The following is a 17,390-nucleotide window of genomic DNA, read 5'->3' on the forward strand; positions in this document are numbered from 1 at the left end:
ACAAATGCAGCAACTCCTCCTCAACTGCTTATTGGCGGACCCTCGAGTCCTCCAGCCCGCCTGGCTCTCATTACACGCGGCCGGCCCCGCGTGGGTTCCGCTGAAGCCTTCTTGGCCTGGGCCCCCCATGCCCTGATGCTGACCATGAGGAGGATGCACAGACTACCTTACCCTTCAGCCGCACTAATGGAAATCACTCCCAGCCTCTTCCAGGCCACAGTGGTAATGTCCGCCGAGGTGCATTTAAAAGAATACATAAGAGGACTGTGCATAGTGGACCACAAGCAACGTACAGAGAGCATCGGACAGCTAAAAGAGGTCAGCTAACAGTGGACGGCTAAAAGTGGACAGCTAGCATTGGAAAGCTATACCCAATGTTAAGATTGACCAGTTGAGGAGCACCAGTTGAAAGCCAACAGTTAACATACAGAGAGCCAAATTAATTTCAATGCCCTACTGACAAATAAAGTAGTATTGTTAAGAGTTATGCCTATAGAAGAAGCTCAAGAGCTAACGGCTAGGCGAGTGTGAAGTCTAGGCGGGCCGGCTCTGTGGTCGGCATGAAACTGGACGCTGGTGACGAGAGAGAGGTGGCTGAGAGGAAAACATCCAACAAACTGCTGGCTATTCTGGACAATGTCAGCCATCCTCTGCACACCATCATCAGCACCCAGAGGAGCTGGTTCATCGACAGGATGCTCCTCCCCAAGTGCAACACCAACAGATTGAAAAAGTCCTTTGTCCCCTTTGCCATTAAACTGTACAACACCTCACTCCAATCTATCCATCTCTCTAAAACTAGCGGTGGCTAGATAAGAGACTGGACTGCAGCGTGTTGCAGTTTTCCTTTGTTTTCCCCTGGCCTTCGGTGCTGTGCATAAATCAACAAGAGCACATGAGAGGTCAATCCAAAGTACATTCGGGCGGGGGCGCCAATCACGGGATAAGGCCAAGTTCACCCTACACCTTGTGGCTTCGAACAGTGCTTTGTGAACAGTGCAAACACTGCTTATTATGGTCAGATGCCAGAAGTCGATCTGCTGTTGGCCAGGGGTCCCTTAAGGAAGCCATTAGTGGACTCCAAGATAATGGATGGCCTATGCGTAGTGTGGCGCGACAGAAGGAGAAGAGGGACAGAGCAACAGACAGCAATGACAAAAAAATAAATCCCACATGGCTCAGAGACTGTCGGGTGTCTGCTCTCGGGAGGATTTGCCGCCTTCAAAACAAAAGCGCAGGGCGTATGGTTTTGCATGCTGTCGTCGTCAACGCCGAGCCGGCACAGGGGCCTCAACAAAGAGGAGGACAGCTGGAGCCGGTGATTACTTGGCACAATGGTGGCGAGTGCATGCGCGATTCCATTATGCACGGCCGGCACGATGCGACGCTGGCTTCGGCTCGGTCAGAGATCAAGAGACAGAGCCAGAGGAGGAGGACGACAAGGCCGAGGGGGTGCGGGCGAAGAACGCACAGCCACCCAGTGGACCCCCTGATTGGGGGGACCATGAAAGTGCCTGCCCGAACGGCGGTAGAGCGTAGCTGTGCGGGATGCAGCAGCAGGTTCATCACAACGTTGATTCATGGCCTCTGCCTTGCCTCCCACGACCTGCTCCTTCCCATGATGGTAAATGGTAAATGGACTGCATATATATTATAGCGCTATACAATATTGCCTGATATTAACCCATTCATGCACACATTCACACACCGACGGCGGCATGAGCCATGCAAGGTGACAGCCAGCTCGTCAGGAGAAGATAGGATGAGGTGCCTTGCTCAGGAACACCTCGACACCCATCTAGGCGGAGCCGGAGATCTAACTAGCAACCTTGCGGTGACCAGCCAACCCGCTCTGCCTCATGAGCAACTGCCGCCCCCCATGATACCCCGTTCTCTCCCTCTCCTTTTGGCAAGCCGTCTCTCTCTCCCTCTCCACAGTAAACTCTCTCTCCCTCAACACAACCGTGCAGAGGTGAACAGCGGGCCACCTGTGGACACACCTTGACAAAGCTGTGTGAATGTAGCGCTTTTTGTCGTGAAAATTATTAGCAAAAGCGTCATTGAGGCGGTTGTGAATCAATTAATGGTCCAACACTGTTTACGGGGTATTATATGTGCGCGTGTGCGACTAACAAAAGTTCATGCAAAGCTAGCATGGTGTATTTGTGTGTGAATGTGCACAGCAAGTGTGTGTGCGTGCGTGAAGCAGAAGGCAAGCATGCATGTTTGCGTGTGCCCGATATGACTCACTGCTCACCTAAAATATGTATTCCCACCTCGTGCTTTTGAGGGCCTTTTGATGCCTCAAGTATCTTCAAAAAGGCCGAGAGTGAGTGAGCGAGTGAATGACTTCTAAAAGCTAATCAACGTCATCGGTGGGGGGTTGCAGACAAGACTTATGAAAACAGCTTGTCATGCAATCCTGTCCTTCCTTTATGACGTAGCACGGGGGAGGGGGGGCTAGGGCTGGGCGATTAATCGGATTTTGATCGCGATTTTGATTTTAGCGTCAAACAATCACAAAATTAACATAATCGAGTTTTTCCATTTAAAAAAGAAATAGAAAAAAAAAAAGTTTATTTTATAGAAAGGGCAGAGCAGCTGGATACATATCTTTATATTATTTTACATTGGAACATTTCCTTTTTGACCATTTTGTGTATTTTTTTTAAGGCGAAATTTCTAAGTTCTCAGTTCCAAAGTATTTTGGCAGAGAGACATGCTGAAAAAATACAACACGTTTTCAAACTCAAAAATAATCGTGATTTCAATATTTACCAAGATAATCGTGATTATGATCTTTCCCATAATCGTGCAGCCCTAGCCTCAGTCCATATTTAGGCTTATGATTCAACGCCCAATCAGAACAGCCAACCTATAAAATGTTGTTCCACAAGCACCTGTGTTATTGCATACACAACCCCTCCCCCCATCCAACCACCCACACACATACTTTATTTAGCAGACGCTTTCATCCAAATCGACCTACATGCATTCAACCAGAAATTTCAACAATCATGAAAGTACATACAATTCATCAAACTAGCAGACTGCTTGAAGCGCTACATTTTACAGAACAAGAGATGAGGATGATTTATTGATTTATTTTTTCTCTGAGCCAAGATGCACTCCGATGAGTTCTCAGTCTTTGATTGAAGGTGTGTAGGGTCTATCCTGTATGCTTTCAGTGGGGAGCACGTTCAAGTGCACGCACACACGCACACACACACACACACCCACACACAATGGCCAGACATCAAAATGTTCATAACCATCTATAGTGGACCGATAAGTAGATCAGCAGAAGATGTATTGATAATCATCGACAGTCTGTAAATGATTTTACCAGCTAAAAATACCAAATTGAAAATAAATCAATGGATGAGTTGACTACGGGTCCCTTCCCAGTCCTTCAATACTCCATTAAGGGAATAATTAGTATGGAGGAGAACATAGAGGTGCAGCCCACATTGACCTATGAGATTATGTTTGTATGCATACTGTGTGTGCACACACGCGTGTGTCTATTTTATTGCATTTGTGTGTGTCTGTGACTTTAAAAAGCAGGTGCTTTGCTTCTGGTTGCCGTGGCAACAATCAATCCAGTGCAGCTTGACCTTGCAGAGTCTTTTCCAACAGCCCGAGCTGCAACTGGTTTGTGCATCTTCTCTCTTTATTTGACCCCTGGTATCAAGATAACACACACACACACACACACACACACACACACACACACACACACACACACACACACACACACACACACACACACACACACGTTGGAATAACAGTGTGAACGCCAGGACACCCCCCCAAACTCAGCAGAGTCCGGGGCCAGGGGGTAAGGAGAGGACTTACATGAATGTGTGTCCTTCAAACGAAAACCATAAACAGAAGAGCCTGTTGAGGAGATGTTAATGGGCCCTAAAAGCCAACCCAAGGGCCGATGACTCTTTCCCCTCCCCCCCCCCCCCACACACACACACACACACACACAGAACGATCATGCGGTGCACAAAGACAAAGGGTTGGCCAGTGTGACTCACGCCCAAATATGACATCAAACAGCTGTCCTGTGTTTGTGTGTGTGTGTGTGTCCAGCCCTCTCAAAAGAGTTGCAAGCCATTTCAAAAGATTTAAAATGATGGATGAAATGGAGGGAGTTTCAATAAAAAGCAGCAATCTACAGAGTCATCATATCAGGTTTTTTTCATATTTGGAAATCCATAACTGGCAAGGCCAGATGGATATTCAAACGTGAATACCTGGATGGTCTCACGAGGCTTCGTTCGTATGATGAGCAATCAATTTGGAAATCAGAGATACAGAGAGGGAGAGCAAGAGATGTTCCATTAGGCTATAATTAGAGCGCAACACATTCCCGGTGAGTGAGCGATCATCTATTCTGGAGAAAACACTCTTGGTGGTGCTGCGCTAGTGGCTAAAACTCTGGCTAGCTTGGATACCGTTGGCGTTTGGACAGAGTATGTAATGCCATTCACGTAGAGCAATGCAAAATAAATATTATAGTTCACTAACTGATTGACGTCACAACGCAACGCCATTTCCCATTTCGGAAGCATAGGGGCACCGGATTGTTATCGGTAGAGATTGTGTTTTGGTCGTTGTCAAGTAATTCGTGAAATTATTTCTTATTAATGGGAAGACGTTTTTTTCTTTGAAAAAACAAAACAAAGTGTTGACAGGTCTAGGTTAGGTGTGCCTACAAAAAACAACATGATGCTTTCTGATGCACATACCATAGCACCTTGGCTAGATGGGCTGGTCTGGAGGCGGGACTTCCCTGCCACACAGGCGGGAGAGACGAGGCAGTGGCTGAGCAGTAAATCAATCATGCTGCAAGGACATAGGGCCGTCTTTTATCCAGTTTGAAGAAGGCTGGAGGGTTGCCGGAGTGTATGCTTGAGTGAGCGTACGTGTATGTTCTAATGCATCTAGTCTCGGCTTCGCTTGCAAACGTGTATCTAGGAGGCTGTATGCCTGCACTTCACTACACATAGTCTGGTCTTTGTGTGTGCACTGTGCACAAACACTTTGTGCGTGAGTGAGTAGGCGTGTCGTGCAATACACTACATCACGTAGTCCATAGAGTGTGAGTGTGTGTGTGTGTGTGTGTGTGTGTGTGTGTGTGTGTGTGTGTGTGTGTGTGTGTGTGTGTGTGTGTGTGTGTGTGTGTGTGTGTGTGTGTATATATAGGCGTGTGTGTGTGTGTGCATAGGCGTGTGGTTGCTTTAAGTCTGAGTTGCGTGCGTGTGCATGTGCGTGCGCACTCCCTAGCCGCAGCACACACACACACCGACCAGGTCCCTCCAGATTACCATGCGGGTCACATCTGCAGACAGAGGAGACGCTGCAGACTCACTGCTGCTCCTCCAGCCAGCCAGCGCATCATGCAGTGAACAGACCCTCAGCAACACCTTCAATACACCACATACGCGGCCCCGCCGAGCCCTGCTGCGACGGAACACAGCGAGCGAGAGATAATGAGATAAGAGGTCACGGTTATTAAACCCGGGCGCGAAGCGAACGGGAAAAGAATTGGCTTTGAAAAATATGCAAATTAGTCTATCAAATATGCCCCGTGCTCAATCCTGAAGATCATCCCTTTATTGACTCCTCTGTCATGTCTCTGTGCTGTTTTTTAGTCCGTTATTTAACGAGTTGACACACGCCTATCCTAATCCTAATCATGACTGTGGTGGAGTAATACACTGCTGCCTGGTATACAGGTCAGCAGAGACAAAGAAACAGCGCGTGTCTGGATGATGAGCAAGGGGATGAGTGAATAATGCATGAAGGTTAAATAATGCAAAGGTCTGTGTATTGACTGAAAGCTGGTGCCTGGACAAACCAGGGAATGTCTAAACCAGCATAGTCACTTCACGTGGGTCGCAGTAGAGAAGTACACAACAGTAGAGAGAACTACAAACCAATAGAGGACTACACCAGCAGAGAATCTAGTAGAGAACTCCATACCAGTAGAGCATTACAAACAATCATAAAACTAGAAACCAGTAGAGAATCCTGCCAAATATGCACTGGGCTTTCTTTAACACATTTTGATTTAAGTAAACAATCATTCATCATGCAAATGGAAACACTAACATGCAAAACTCTCACATGATTAGGATCTTGTCCATGCCAGAACCACAGCCCATCATACGGCCCTGCACACCCACTGATGGTGTCTGAGGATGATGGTGGTGGTGGGGACTGGCGTACAAAATGAACATTTATGCACAATATACTGCACGACGTGCATAGGAACACACACACACACACACACACGATTCTAAAGGGGCTAATCAGTAATTGCATAAATACACCCAGACTGGCTCCTTTAGTTCAGGTAGTTTAGGTCCAAAATGTTCCACCAGAGGGGAACACAAAGTGTTTGTATAGACAATGAAATATGTTTGAGTCTTTGAGGCTTGAATTTTTTGCTGAGACTCAAGCCTTTTTTGCTTTGCCAGACTATCATTTGCATGGATGGTCAGTCCATTTGATTTAACGTTTAGCCACCAAACAGGTGGTGCGTCTAAGAAGGCAAAGCTTGCACCTGGCTAGAGCCACTCAAGACTTCAAAACCCCGACGTTACAGCTGGTAAATGCCAATGCACAACGTTACAGCTGGTAAATACCAATCACGTGCCAAGGAAAGGAACCAAACAAATGGAGATTTTTGTCATCTGGCTAGCCATCAAGCACACATACATAGATTAGTGCAGCCCTAACTTAATTCTGACAGTGACACACACCAGCTGAATGCAGTGATTGCAATAAAATTACCACAAGAATATATTTCAAATGAATACCCAGTGCGGCCAACAAAGATAAGCAACATAGAAGGAAAAGTCACATTTTTAATTGTATTCCTATAGACATGAACGTACACACACACACACAAAATTATTCTGTTTCCCCATCCCTCTCTCTCTCAATCTCAATCAATCGGGGATCTCCACATGTCCGTCTCGAATTGCTGTAATTATAATAATCCCTTTTCCCCGGTTTCTCCTGCTATTCAACTCCACCCAAAGTAACACGCATACAACACTCTCTCACATGTTCACACAGACACACAAGCATGCGTGCGCGCAGAGTTGCAGAGAATAGAAGAAGTGTGTGTGTTTAAAGGCGACACGCGAGCATTAAGCACATGTGAAAGAGAGGAACATTCGTGTTGGCACGATGCAAGCGCGGGCCCCGCAAACACGCATGTTTGAGTGGATCCGGGTGAGCGAGTCAAAGACGGGGGCTCATCTGCAGAAGTAGGTTACATTATCCTAGGGCTCACGTAACAGGCTTTACACTGAGAGGCCCATACACTAACAGACGTGGCACTACCGTCTTCTGCCCCGCGTGGCAGTGGCGGCGAAACTGTGTGGGCGTGTGTGTGTGCACGTGGACCTTCTGGGGCGCAGTGAGTCACTCCCAACGAGAAATCGAGAGGAAGAGCAGAAGTAATTTCCCCACAGAAGCCACACATTTGTGTGTGTGTGTGTGTGTGTGTGTGTGTGTGTGTGTGTGTGTGTGTGTGTGTGTGTGTGTGTGTGTGTGTGTGTGTGTGTGTGTGTGTGTGTGTGTGTGTGTGTGTGTGTGTGTGTGTGTGTGTGTGTGTGTGTGTGTGTGTGTCCACAAGATGTACACACACTCAGAGAGCCAATCTTGAAAGGATCTTCGGCGTTTGGTCCCAACTGACCCGCGGGCATGGGTTGTGGGTTTATTAAGAGTGTGTGTGTGGATGTGTGTATCCTTATGCATGACGCATGTGTCAGCACCTTAGGGCTAGACTAGCCATCTGTGCATAGGCGTGTGAAACTGCTTTGCAATGTGCGTAGCATAAAGACAACAAAATGAATACAAGGACAGAAATACATAAAGAACAACAAAGTACTTGATCGCACGCATCCCATTCACAAACACGAGGGACAACCGCACGATCATGCATTAAAACCGATGTTCGCCTCAGAAGAAAGTCAAAGGCGAACCGACGCAGATGTAGACAAATGGTAAGCTACTCAGTTTAAAACACAGTGGAATAGTGATGGCTCCCACTTTGAGAGGTAGTGTTGCATTCAGGGACCAACAATATATGCGGGACAGAAATACATCGCTGTATCATGAAACGGTGCGTGTGTGAGTGTGTGTGTGGGCAGGGGGGGGGGGGGGGGGGGGGGGGGGTGATACTGGAGCGGTCATTGCAACAGATAACGTAATCATCCCTTTATACAGTTGAAATAACACGGGTGTGGCTCCTAGCATTAATTATGGGTCCATTCAATTTAGGCATGGCAATGCACCAGTACAGACATAACTAGTCAAGTAAAGGTACATTGACCATGGTGGTGGTGCAACGGACGTCAATTAAACTGGCCCAACGTTTGAGCTACAGGAAAAGGAAGTTCATTTACACTGCTACTGACCATCTGTGAAAAGGGGTCATTGGCCCGTTGAGCCCGGGGGCTTTCTTAAGCACAGCGCTTTGTTCCTCTGATAACAGAAGGCTACTCCGGTTTCAAATAAACGCCAGCCGTCTGGACAAGTTACAAGTCACACGGATCATGCCGGTGACACCGAAATGTTTCAAATCCAAAATGGCGGCCCAAGTGACGCTGTTTAGGCGGGAAACATAACCAACCGCAGGGAGAGAGACCGCCACTAAAAAGCCTTGCAGGGTGATCCTTCAAGTGCCGAAGTGCTCGTGAACATAACTGTGGAAAAGCGTCTGGGAACGGTTCGCCCACGCCGGAGCCTTCGTGGCTCAAGAGTGAGGGTGGGAGGAGATCCGTAATGGGGCCAACGGGAGAGATGGACGGTGTCTGCCTAGGAGGGGCTGGTTAGCCAATCAGGGCGGCGAAGTAGTGATAGGGGGCTTTTAAGGTATAGGGTTTTATTATGATGAATAGATAGATAGCTCTACATCCCTCTGAGGGGGGAGAGACCTAGAAAGAGTAACACACACACACACACACACACACACACACACACACACACACACACACACACACACACACACACACACACACACACACACACACACACACACACACACACACACACACACACACACCGAGAGAGCGAATGAAAACACAAGATGCAACTAAACCGTTAACAAAAAATTTGGCTTTAAATTGAGAGACTGAGGAAGCGAGGAGGTTGAAAATGATTAATAAAGAGAGAGAGAGAGAGAGAGGAGGGGGGAGAACGAGAGAGACTTAAGACAAGGGATCCAGACTCAACTCCATAACGCATAACTCCACCATTGATAGCGACAGGGGGAGCGAGAGAGACAGACAGGGGGAAAGCAGTCGGTAAAGCCCCCTCCTCCCTGCTCCACAGCTCTTTACGGCCTGTTGGACATTCCCCTGCTGTCTGCTGTCGTCCTTCCCCTTACGACGCCTGCTCCATCACACCAAGTAGCCCTCGTCACCCCCAGAACCTGCTCTCCCTCACTAATCCTCCCCTCATTCTCGCACTCGCTGTTCTTAAAGCAACCTTCCTGCACCTACCGACTGACTGTGTGTGTGTGTGTGTGTGTGTGTGGGAGTCGGTCTCTCTCTCTCTCTCCCTTAGAAGATGTTTAATCCCCTTTCCACTATCCTCCACATATTTCACACCTCTACCGTTTTCACAACCACTTCACAATTCCTCCTTCTCCTATTCCTCGTGTTACTACTGGGTGTCAGATATGAAATCTGATGTGTATACGAATATATTATGCATGTATTTATACATTGATACAGGAATAGACAGACGAAAAAGGAAGCGGCCTCTCTTTCCCTTTTTTCCTTCCTCTCCTTGATTTGATTGGTCACTTGGATGTCCTTGTTGCCGCGGGCAACCGTCCGAGCCACGCCGAGCCGTCTCACAGGGGACGGGCGGAGAGAACCACAACAACAAGTGACCTCACGCTTATTTCCCCTGGCCCCTCCCTCGACCACTCCTCTCTCTTGTTCTTAACCTATCTCTTGTTCCCCATCTCCCTCTCATCCAAGCCCTACAGCCCCAGGCAAGGACACACTGAGGGACCGGGACTCCCCAAGCACCCACACATGTTATCCCGTCTGGACACACACGGGCTCCATGCGTTGCATCAAGGCCCAACGTGGATCCGGGACGCCACTGTGTGTGTGCGTGTGCGTGTGCGCATCGAGCGCCTTCCTGCAATAGAAGATCCTTGTTCGATCGCCGCCGCCGTTTCCGATCCAATACACACAGCGTGACACACGATCCCTCGTGGAAACGGCGCTCCCGACACGCATGCACACACACATACAAAGCACAAGACCAGGCGAGTGCACGCACACACAAACACAGATACAATTGACCCCTTCATTAACGCGATTACAGATTAATGAGCATGGCAAACTCCTAATCCGGAGCAGTTTCAGACACTGTAATTCATCTCTCGCCCCCCCCCCCCCCCCCCCCGGTGGACCCACTTGCCCCGCGGGATTGGCTATCGGGGGGAAATAGGAAACCCCCTATCGCAACGGAAGATCGCAACGGCTTCCTTGGTTATGGACCAACACATTGTGTATTAGCGCACACACACACACACACACACACACACACACGATGCTCATGCTCCGGGGGGGGGGGTATGTGAGCCATGTGCTCTTGGCAGACTGGAAACAGCCCTGTGTGCACACGAGCTTTAGCCTGAGTGACATTCAAGTTACGCGATTTCTGTACTCCATCATTTATTCTCTCGTGTGCCTCTATTCGCTGAATCTGCTCCCACGGACCTTGGTGGCGTTTACCTTTCACCAATACACCGGCTTGCCCCTCCCTCAGGCATAAGGAAAAAGCACTCAGCTTTTTTTGGGGGTTATGCGCTAATTAAAAAAAATGCGCATGAAAACAAGCTGATGGGGAATCACACCTCGTGGCCGCATTGCCGTCCTCTGCTGGGGCTGTTGCATTTTCCAAAATAAATCACCGAGACATCAGCGTAAACGCGGGATGTACTTGTCGTTTGGTTCTGGGGGGGTCCTCGGACGCGTTATGCGGCCTACTCTACAGTCACACGTATCCCCGGCGCTGCGTCAAGGTCAGGGTGTGTTAACTCTATCAGGTGACGTGAGATGACACCGCGGAGAGAGAGTTTGGTAAGCTGAGCCGCTCAGGGATTACCACGCAGAGACAATCCACCCAAGTTACACCTGCACCGCGCGCATGACACACAGACACACACACACACACACACACACGAAGAGCCAACTCTTCCGAGAACATCTCGGTAGCCGATGTGTTATTGTTGTTGTTTCACACAAACATCACCTTAATGTGATGCAGCCTACCACATCCCCTACGACGCACTGGAGCACCACGGCTCATCAAGGATACACATAGAAATAAAAATCTATCCCTGACTGATTCCTTAAGTAACTCTTCTGCACACAAGCATGCAACGCTGTACGTGAGGCACTTTCTTTGTAGATGCACTTTCATCCCTAAATGTATTCCACAGCTTCTCACTCTAGGATCAAGAGGAGTCCACGGACGAATAACAACGACAGCGCAGAGGTTTTCCCGCTTTGTTTCCCATACTGGCAATATGCTCCGAGACAGAACCACCAGAAACACTTCATTCAAATGATGAGTCAAAGGCTTTGTCAGGGCTCCACTGCAAAACCCGCCTGTGGACTGGGATTTGGATATCAGTCAACGAATGACACCAGCTAGCAGATCCTGCCCTGATCCCCCCACCCACCCACACACAGTGGGTTGAGATGAATATTCAGTGTGTGGCGGATTCAGTTCATGTTCCAGGCCTTTTAAAAGCAGGCCTGGGCCGTCGTCACGGAGACGATGCGGGTGGTAGTAGGGTGACGTTGGTCGAAGTCATCATTGACCACTACAGGATGTGAACAACATACGAGATTGACATGTGGCCATATGAATAGATGCCGTAATAATGTCATACATGTCATATTACAAAATATGCTATTCATATCACAATACATTAAATTGAGGTCATCTCAGTCTCGTATTAATATAAAGACACCCACCAGATTTGGCGTTAGTTAGTTTGCCACTCTTGACCTGAGATGCATGTTCACCAGGTCAGTAATTCAGCAGCTTCTGAATGTCGCAATACTGTGCTGAAATGGTGCGTTCCAGAGCCCATCCAAACCAGTGGGATGTGGGACTTATCCTACCTCCAACTAAGAAAAGTGCACTGGAATGCCTGTCGAAGTGGAACATCCCACCGTCGAAATGGAACCTCCTACTATCGAACTGGGGGGTGATCGACCTATCCCCACTTCTCCAAGTAGGAGCTAGTACAGTTCAGGTAGGATAAGTCCCACATCCCACTGGTTTGGATGGGCTCTGGAACGCACCAATAGATCACATTCTTTTGACAGCTCCATGTTTTCGGTGTGTGTGTGTGTGTGTGTGTGTGTGTGTGTGTACACTGAAGCCCTGCTTTTGGTGTCGCCGTTAGTGTAGCACCCACCATTGTTTTGCAGGGTCGATCACGCTCTAACAAGTGCACCATGCCAGCAAACACACTCCTCTAAACTTGCTGTTCACACACCACAGTCGCGTTACAGAAACGGTTTGCACCAGCGCCAGTGCAATGCAATGAACCCCTCACATATTGTTATTATACAGCATTGACATGCTTTGTTGACACTGTTTGCAAAAGCCAGTGTTATTTCTTGGGTACATGGGGGAGAGACAGGCAGAGAGAGATGTGTTTCTGGTGAATGCCTGTATCCAGATCTGTATGAGTGACTTGGATTGTGGAAGGCTTGTTCATGGAAGCATATCATTATAAAACAAACCACCACAACAGTGATGTCCTACTGCGGTCACAAAACAGCCTGGCACGGCTGGAGAGCGGTTACTGGCAACAGTGCATGGATTCAGATGGGACCGCAGGACACACACACACACACACACACACACACACACACACACACACACACACACACACACACACACACACACACACACACACACACACACACACACACACACACACACACACACACACACACACACACACACACACGACGGGGGGACTGGGAATGGTAATTGGCAATCCCGACATCTCAAAGAACGTTACGAAGAACGCCAAATGATTTGCTTGGCAGGGGCTCGCGATTTGAACGATGAGATTGTTCACATGCCTGTTTCTCATTCCAAATTCTAACGCCTTATTAATTCATGATCCATCAGCAGCGTTTTATTTTAATCCATGTACATAGACTGACTAAGAGACCAGTACGCCTCATAGATCAATCATGGCCCATTCTATGAGCCATCATTTTAAAAAGTCCCGTTTTGACATCAGCACTCTGCAGCAGCTCTGTGGGCTGGTGCAGAGTCATCCACGGGGAACGGGAATGAGTGATACCGCGTCATGTGGTGCCTTACAGGCGCACAGCAGGAAGAGGTGAGGACCTGCGGGAGAACCGGGGCTGTTGTTCTAACACCACCCGAGAGAAGGAGAGAGAAACAACAGACGCCAGTGTGTTTGTGTGTGTGTGTGTGTGTGTGTGTGTGTGTGTGTGTGTGTGTGTGTGTGTGTGTGTGTGTGTGTGTGTGTGTGTGTGTGTGTGTGTGTGTGTGTGTGTGTGTGTGTGTGTGTGTGTGTGTGTGTGTGTGTGTGTCAAGTGCAAAAAAAGATTGTGGGGTGATTGTAGGAGACCCTGCAGAGAAGGAATAAGGAAATAAAATGGGAAGGTGTGTGTGTGTGTGTCTGTGGGTCTCTCGAGCACACTGCTCGAGAGACCCACATAATTAAACTGATTGAATTGCAGAGAACAATGGTGAAGGAGTGAGTGAGTGTAAGATGTGGGGATGAGCAGGGGAGAGGATGGGGAAGGACCCACGCAGTACTGCTTTTGCACAACTGAACCTGGCACCCAGCCGGTCGCGACGATGGTGATGACTTACACCAGGTTAGGAGGACGAAGAGGCGAGGAGGAGGAGGAGGACAGAGATGAGGAGGTCTTTAAGAGGCTTGACCTCATGTGCCCACGTTTGGGTCCCTGCTCAACGGTTAGGGGGGTCTCACAGACGCAGAGTGAGAAACAGAGAGAGAGGGAGGGAGACTACGTCAACCCCACAATCAAGCATGGTCAGCCCAAAACTGTTAGTCACTGCTTGTCGATCCCATCAACGGCATCATCAAATCTGAGGCCTTGTTTTCTAATCGCCCATCACGAGGTGAAGACGTAGAGGTTAGGGGGATAAAAGACTACCAAAACATTTTTGCCTTAGTTTCACTTTTGTGCGTTTTTCATCATTATATTCGGTATATACATAACTCTTTCGAACATAAAAACGACATAGTCGTAGACACAATAACTCTGCTTTCATGCTTCGATTTGCCCTCACCACGTTTCTTATCCCACAGAAGCACACTGGAATAGCCCCCCTCCCCGAAGTCGAATGAATCGAGAATCAATCATGAATCCGTTATTGATTACGAATCGAATAGTGAGGCGGAAAAAATAATCAAAGTTGATTGGAGCACTGAGATGCGGAGACTCGTCCTAAACCCTGGCGACCGGTAACCCTGATTGGCACGGAGAATGACCCCTGCATACAGGACACCCTCCGCTGGCGGGGATTAGAGAAGCAGCTGCCAGAATAAGGGGAAGTTCAGCGTCCAACTCACGAGAAGACATTTGAGAAACAGGAAAGAACGCAAACGCTGTCCCCCCACCCCGCCCCATAAGCCCTGAACTCAGACTCTGTGTCTAAATCTAAGTATCAAGTCAAGCATTATTTAGGAGATGGAGAATGTCTGGGTAATTTGCGTGTCAACCTTTTTGCTGTCCTGAATGGCTGACCACGATAAGTCAACATCGGACTGAATTTCTGATTCGTTATTATAAATTATATCAAAGGACTTTCTTCCTACAAGGGGGTGAGCGAGTGGGTACTTGGCGAACTATGACTCAGACTTGTATTTCAAAATTGTGTGACACACACACACACACACACACACACACACACACACACACACACACACACACACACACACACACACACACACACACACACACACACACACACACACACACACACACACACACACACACACACAATGTCGTCACCTTCCTCCCCGCATCCGATAAGCCTAATGCTTGCCTGCATCTGAGAAACATGATCATCTCCAGTCCCGCATAAAAACCGTAGACGGTGACAACGGCGGCGTAAACGCACCACGGATAGCGGTGCTTCCCCTCTCCATCACTCCATCGTCGCTCCACGTCCAAAACGGCTCCGCGGTGGGTGGGGCCGGCTTGGTGATTATATTGGAGACATGTATGGATTTGCTGTGAGGGAGCAGACACTACAGCGCTTCTGGGAACCCAGTGTGTTGGTTCGTATGAGGTTCTGGGGAAATCAATTGTAAGGAATTGCTTGTGTGTGTGAGAATTAGATATGGGCACATCATGACAAATATGAACTGGATTCGGAAGCTCACGCACACGCACACACACACTTCTAAGCAACAATATATTCACAGACTACAGGATTCTGCTTAGTCACAGAAACAGTGGTAGATTTTCATTGACTTTCCAAAAAATAAAAAAGGGGGCTCATATTGACAAAACTGCAGTCATTTCAAATGTAAACTGTCAAATGTGCTCACGAAAGATAAGAGAATTGCCTCACCAAAAGGGTAGTAATAGAGCTCATTTGAATCGGGTCAACGTCTGTTCATTCGGATTGTGTAAACCAAGTATATTACCCCACCGTTTAATCCTGAAAAATGTTGACACAATACGCTTAACCAGGCTCAACAATCACATGCAGTTTTATAGTTGACTTTTGACCTTGAGATCTAACAGACAAAACTCGTGACATAAAAGCGACTACGAGATATCGACATCAAGTAGACCAGTAGCCACTGTACGTATTCCATTGTTATTCCAGTAGCAATCTGCAAGACATACATGTAGAGTAGACATGATGCAACTACGTCTTTCAGTCTACCCTCAAATACCATGTTCCAAATATCCATCAGCAATAGAGTCAGTGAACAAACACTTTAGTGAATATCAATAAACCAACCCCCAGAGGTGGATTATGTGACATCAAAACAACAATGGCTAGTCCTACAACAACATCCAACTGATTACCATGATGTATGGATGGATGGTGGTCATTGTCTCTTGCAACAACATCGTGTTATCATAGCGTAGGTATATAAAGAGACAACGCCGGGTGATTCGGACGCAGGTACACGGAGCTGGCGGGAGAACGAAATTTACATTGCATTGTCAGTGGAATGTAAATGAGTGTAACGCAAGCTGCGGTGTGGCACACGCCGTATTTTTGTTTGTCAATGAGGTAGAGATACAGCTATCTTCTGTCTATTGAGAGAACAAGACAATGACACTAATGTTGCACACGCAGACCGCCAGACTATTAAGCCTCAATTGGCTATCGCCTTGGAATACCTCTCCTAATCATTAGCCAGAGCCATGCGACCCATCAGACACGAAAGACGAGCGATTGGTGTACTACACTGGGTCAATATTCCAGCAAACGATTAAACACTACCGACAGACAGCATACAGAGTGAGATAAAGATGTGAGGAGAACCCTCTCTGCCAGCTGACACTCACCTCGGCACACAACTGGGCGAGGATCGGTCAACTTCCCAGGTGGCGTAGAGGTTCATGTGCACCGGGCGATTCGACGCGATCGTAACCGGTTTGGAGGGCTGCATGTGCGGCGAGGGGACACCCCCAGTCCGCGGGAGCCCTCCGCGCTCCGACATCCTGGAGGCTTGTTCTTAACCAAGTACACAAAAAAGGGTTCAAACGAAACGATATGGGGGTATATCCGTGGTGTGACTGCCCGTTTTTTGTCTGGTTCCCACTCTTCACGTTTGCCTAGTAACAATTCCCAAACGCATAGCCCTAGCTGCAAATGCGCAAAAAAGACGTCGGGCAGCCAAAGTTGATCCGGTGTGGAGCTAATCGCCTCGCTATATTAGTGACAACATTGCAGCCTCGACGTCATTTCACGCCGTGAGCTCGCGCTGAAAAAAGCCCCCCAGTTTACTCCACAACTTCAGTCGTAAAATGTTTATCGGTGCAGGAAGCGGAAATTTCCCCCCACCCCTCCTCTCCTCCTCCCCTCCTCCCCAAAGTCTCACAATGAGCCGAAAAAAGAGCGACGCCTCTAGTTAAAGACGTACGACTGTTGCTTTGCAGAGACGTGTGGACCGACAACACGAGACAAGTTTTTTTTTGAATTGGCAGTGAAACTCCAACCGATACATTTATTTAAATGTAATTGTACTCTTGATTAAATAAATACATAAAAGGAAAATGTTATGTTTTTGTTATTGTTATTCATAAAAAACATTAAGCATGTCTTACAAT

The 17,390-nt window shown here is 48.0% G+C and overlaps 1 protein-coding gene across 4 annotated transcripts in view; it reads right to left on the reverse strand.

The window, feature by feature from the left end:
- The window catches only part of pacs1 (phosphofurin acidic cluster sorting protein 1), a 39,650-nt gene extending 22,483 nt beyond the window's left edge, over nucleotides 1-17,167 (reverse strand). For 2 of the 4 annotated variants that reach the window (XM_030338817.1, XM_030338816.1), the window contains exons 1-2: nucleotides 16,626-17,142; nucleotides 15,214-15,387 (exon numbers count right to left, since the gene is read on the reverse strand). In XM_030338817.1, coding sequence (XP_030194677.1) covers nucleotides 15,214-15,387; nucleotides 16,626-16,780 — 329 coding nt within the window. In that variant the 5' untranslated portion in view covers nucleotides 16,781-17,142. Of the gene's footprint in view, nucleotides 1-15,213; nucleotides 15,388-16,625 lie in introns of all 4 variants that reach the window. The other 2 variants (XM_030338819.1, XM_030338818.1) reach the window with 1 other exon arrangement.
- Nucleotides 17,168-17,390: the final 223 nt, after the last annotated feature.

Source organism: Gadus morhua, chromosome 17, assembly GCF_902167405.1.
Source record: "Gadus morhua chromosome 17, gadMor3.0, whole genome shotgun sequence".
Classification (NCBI taxonomy): Eukaryota; Metazoa; Chordata; class Actinopteri; order Gadiformes; family Gadidae; genus Gadus; species Gadus morhua.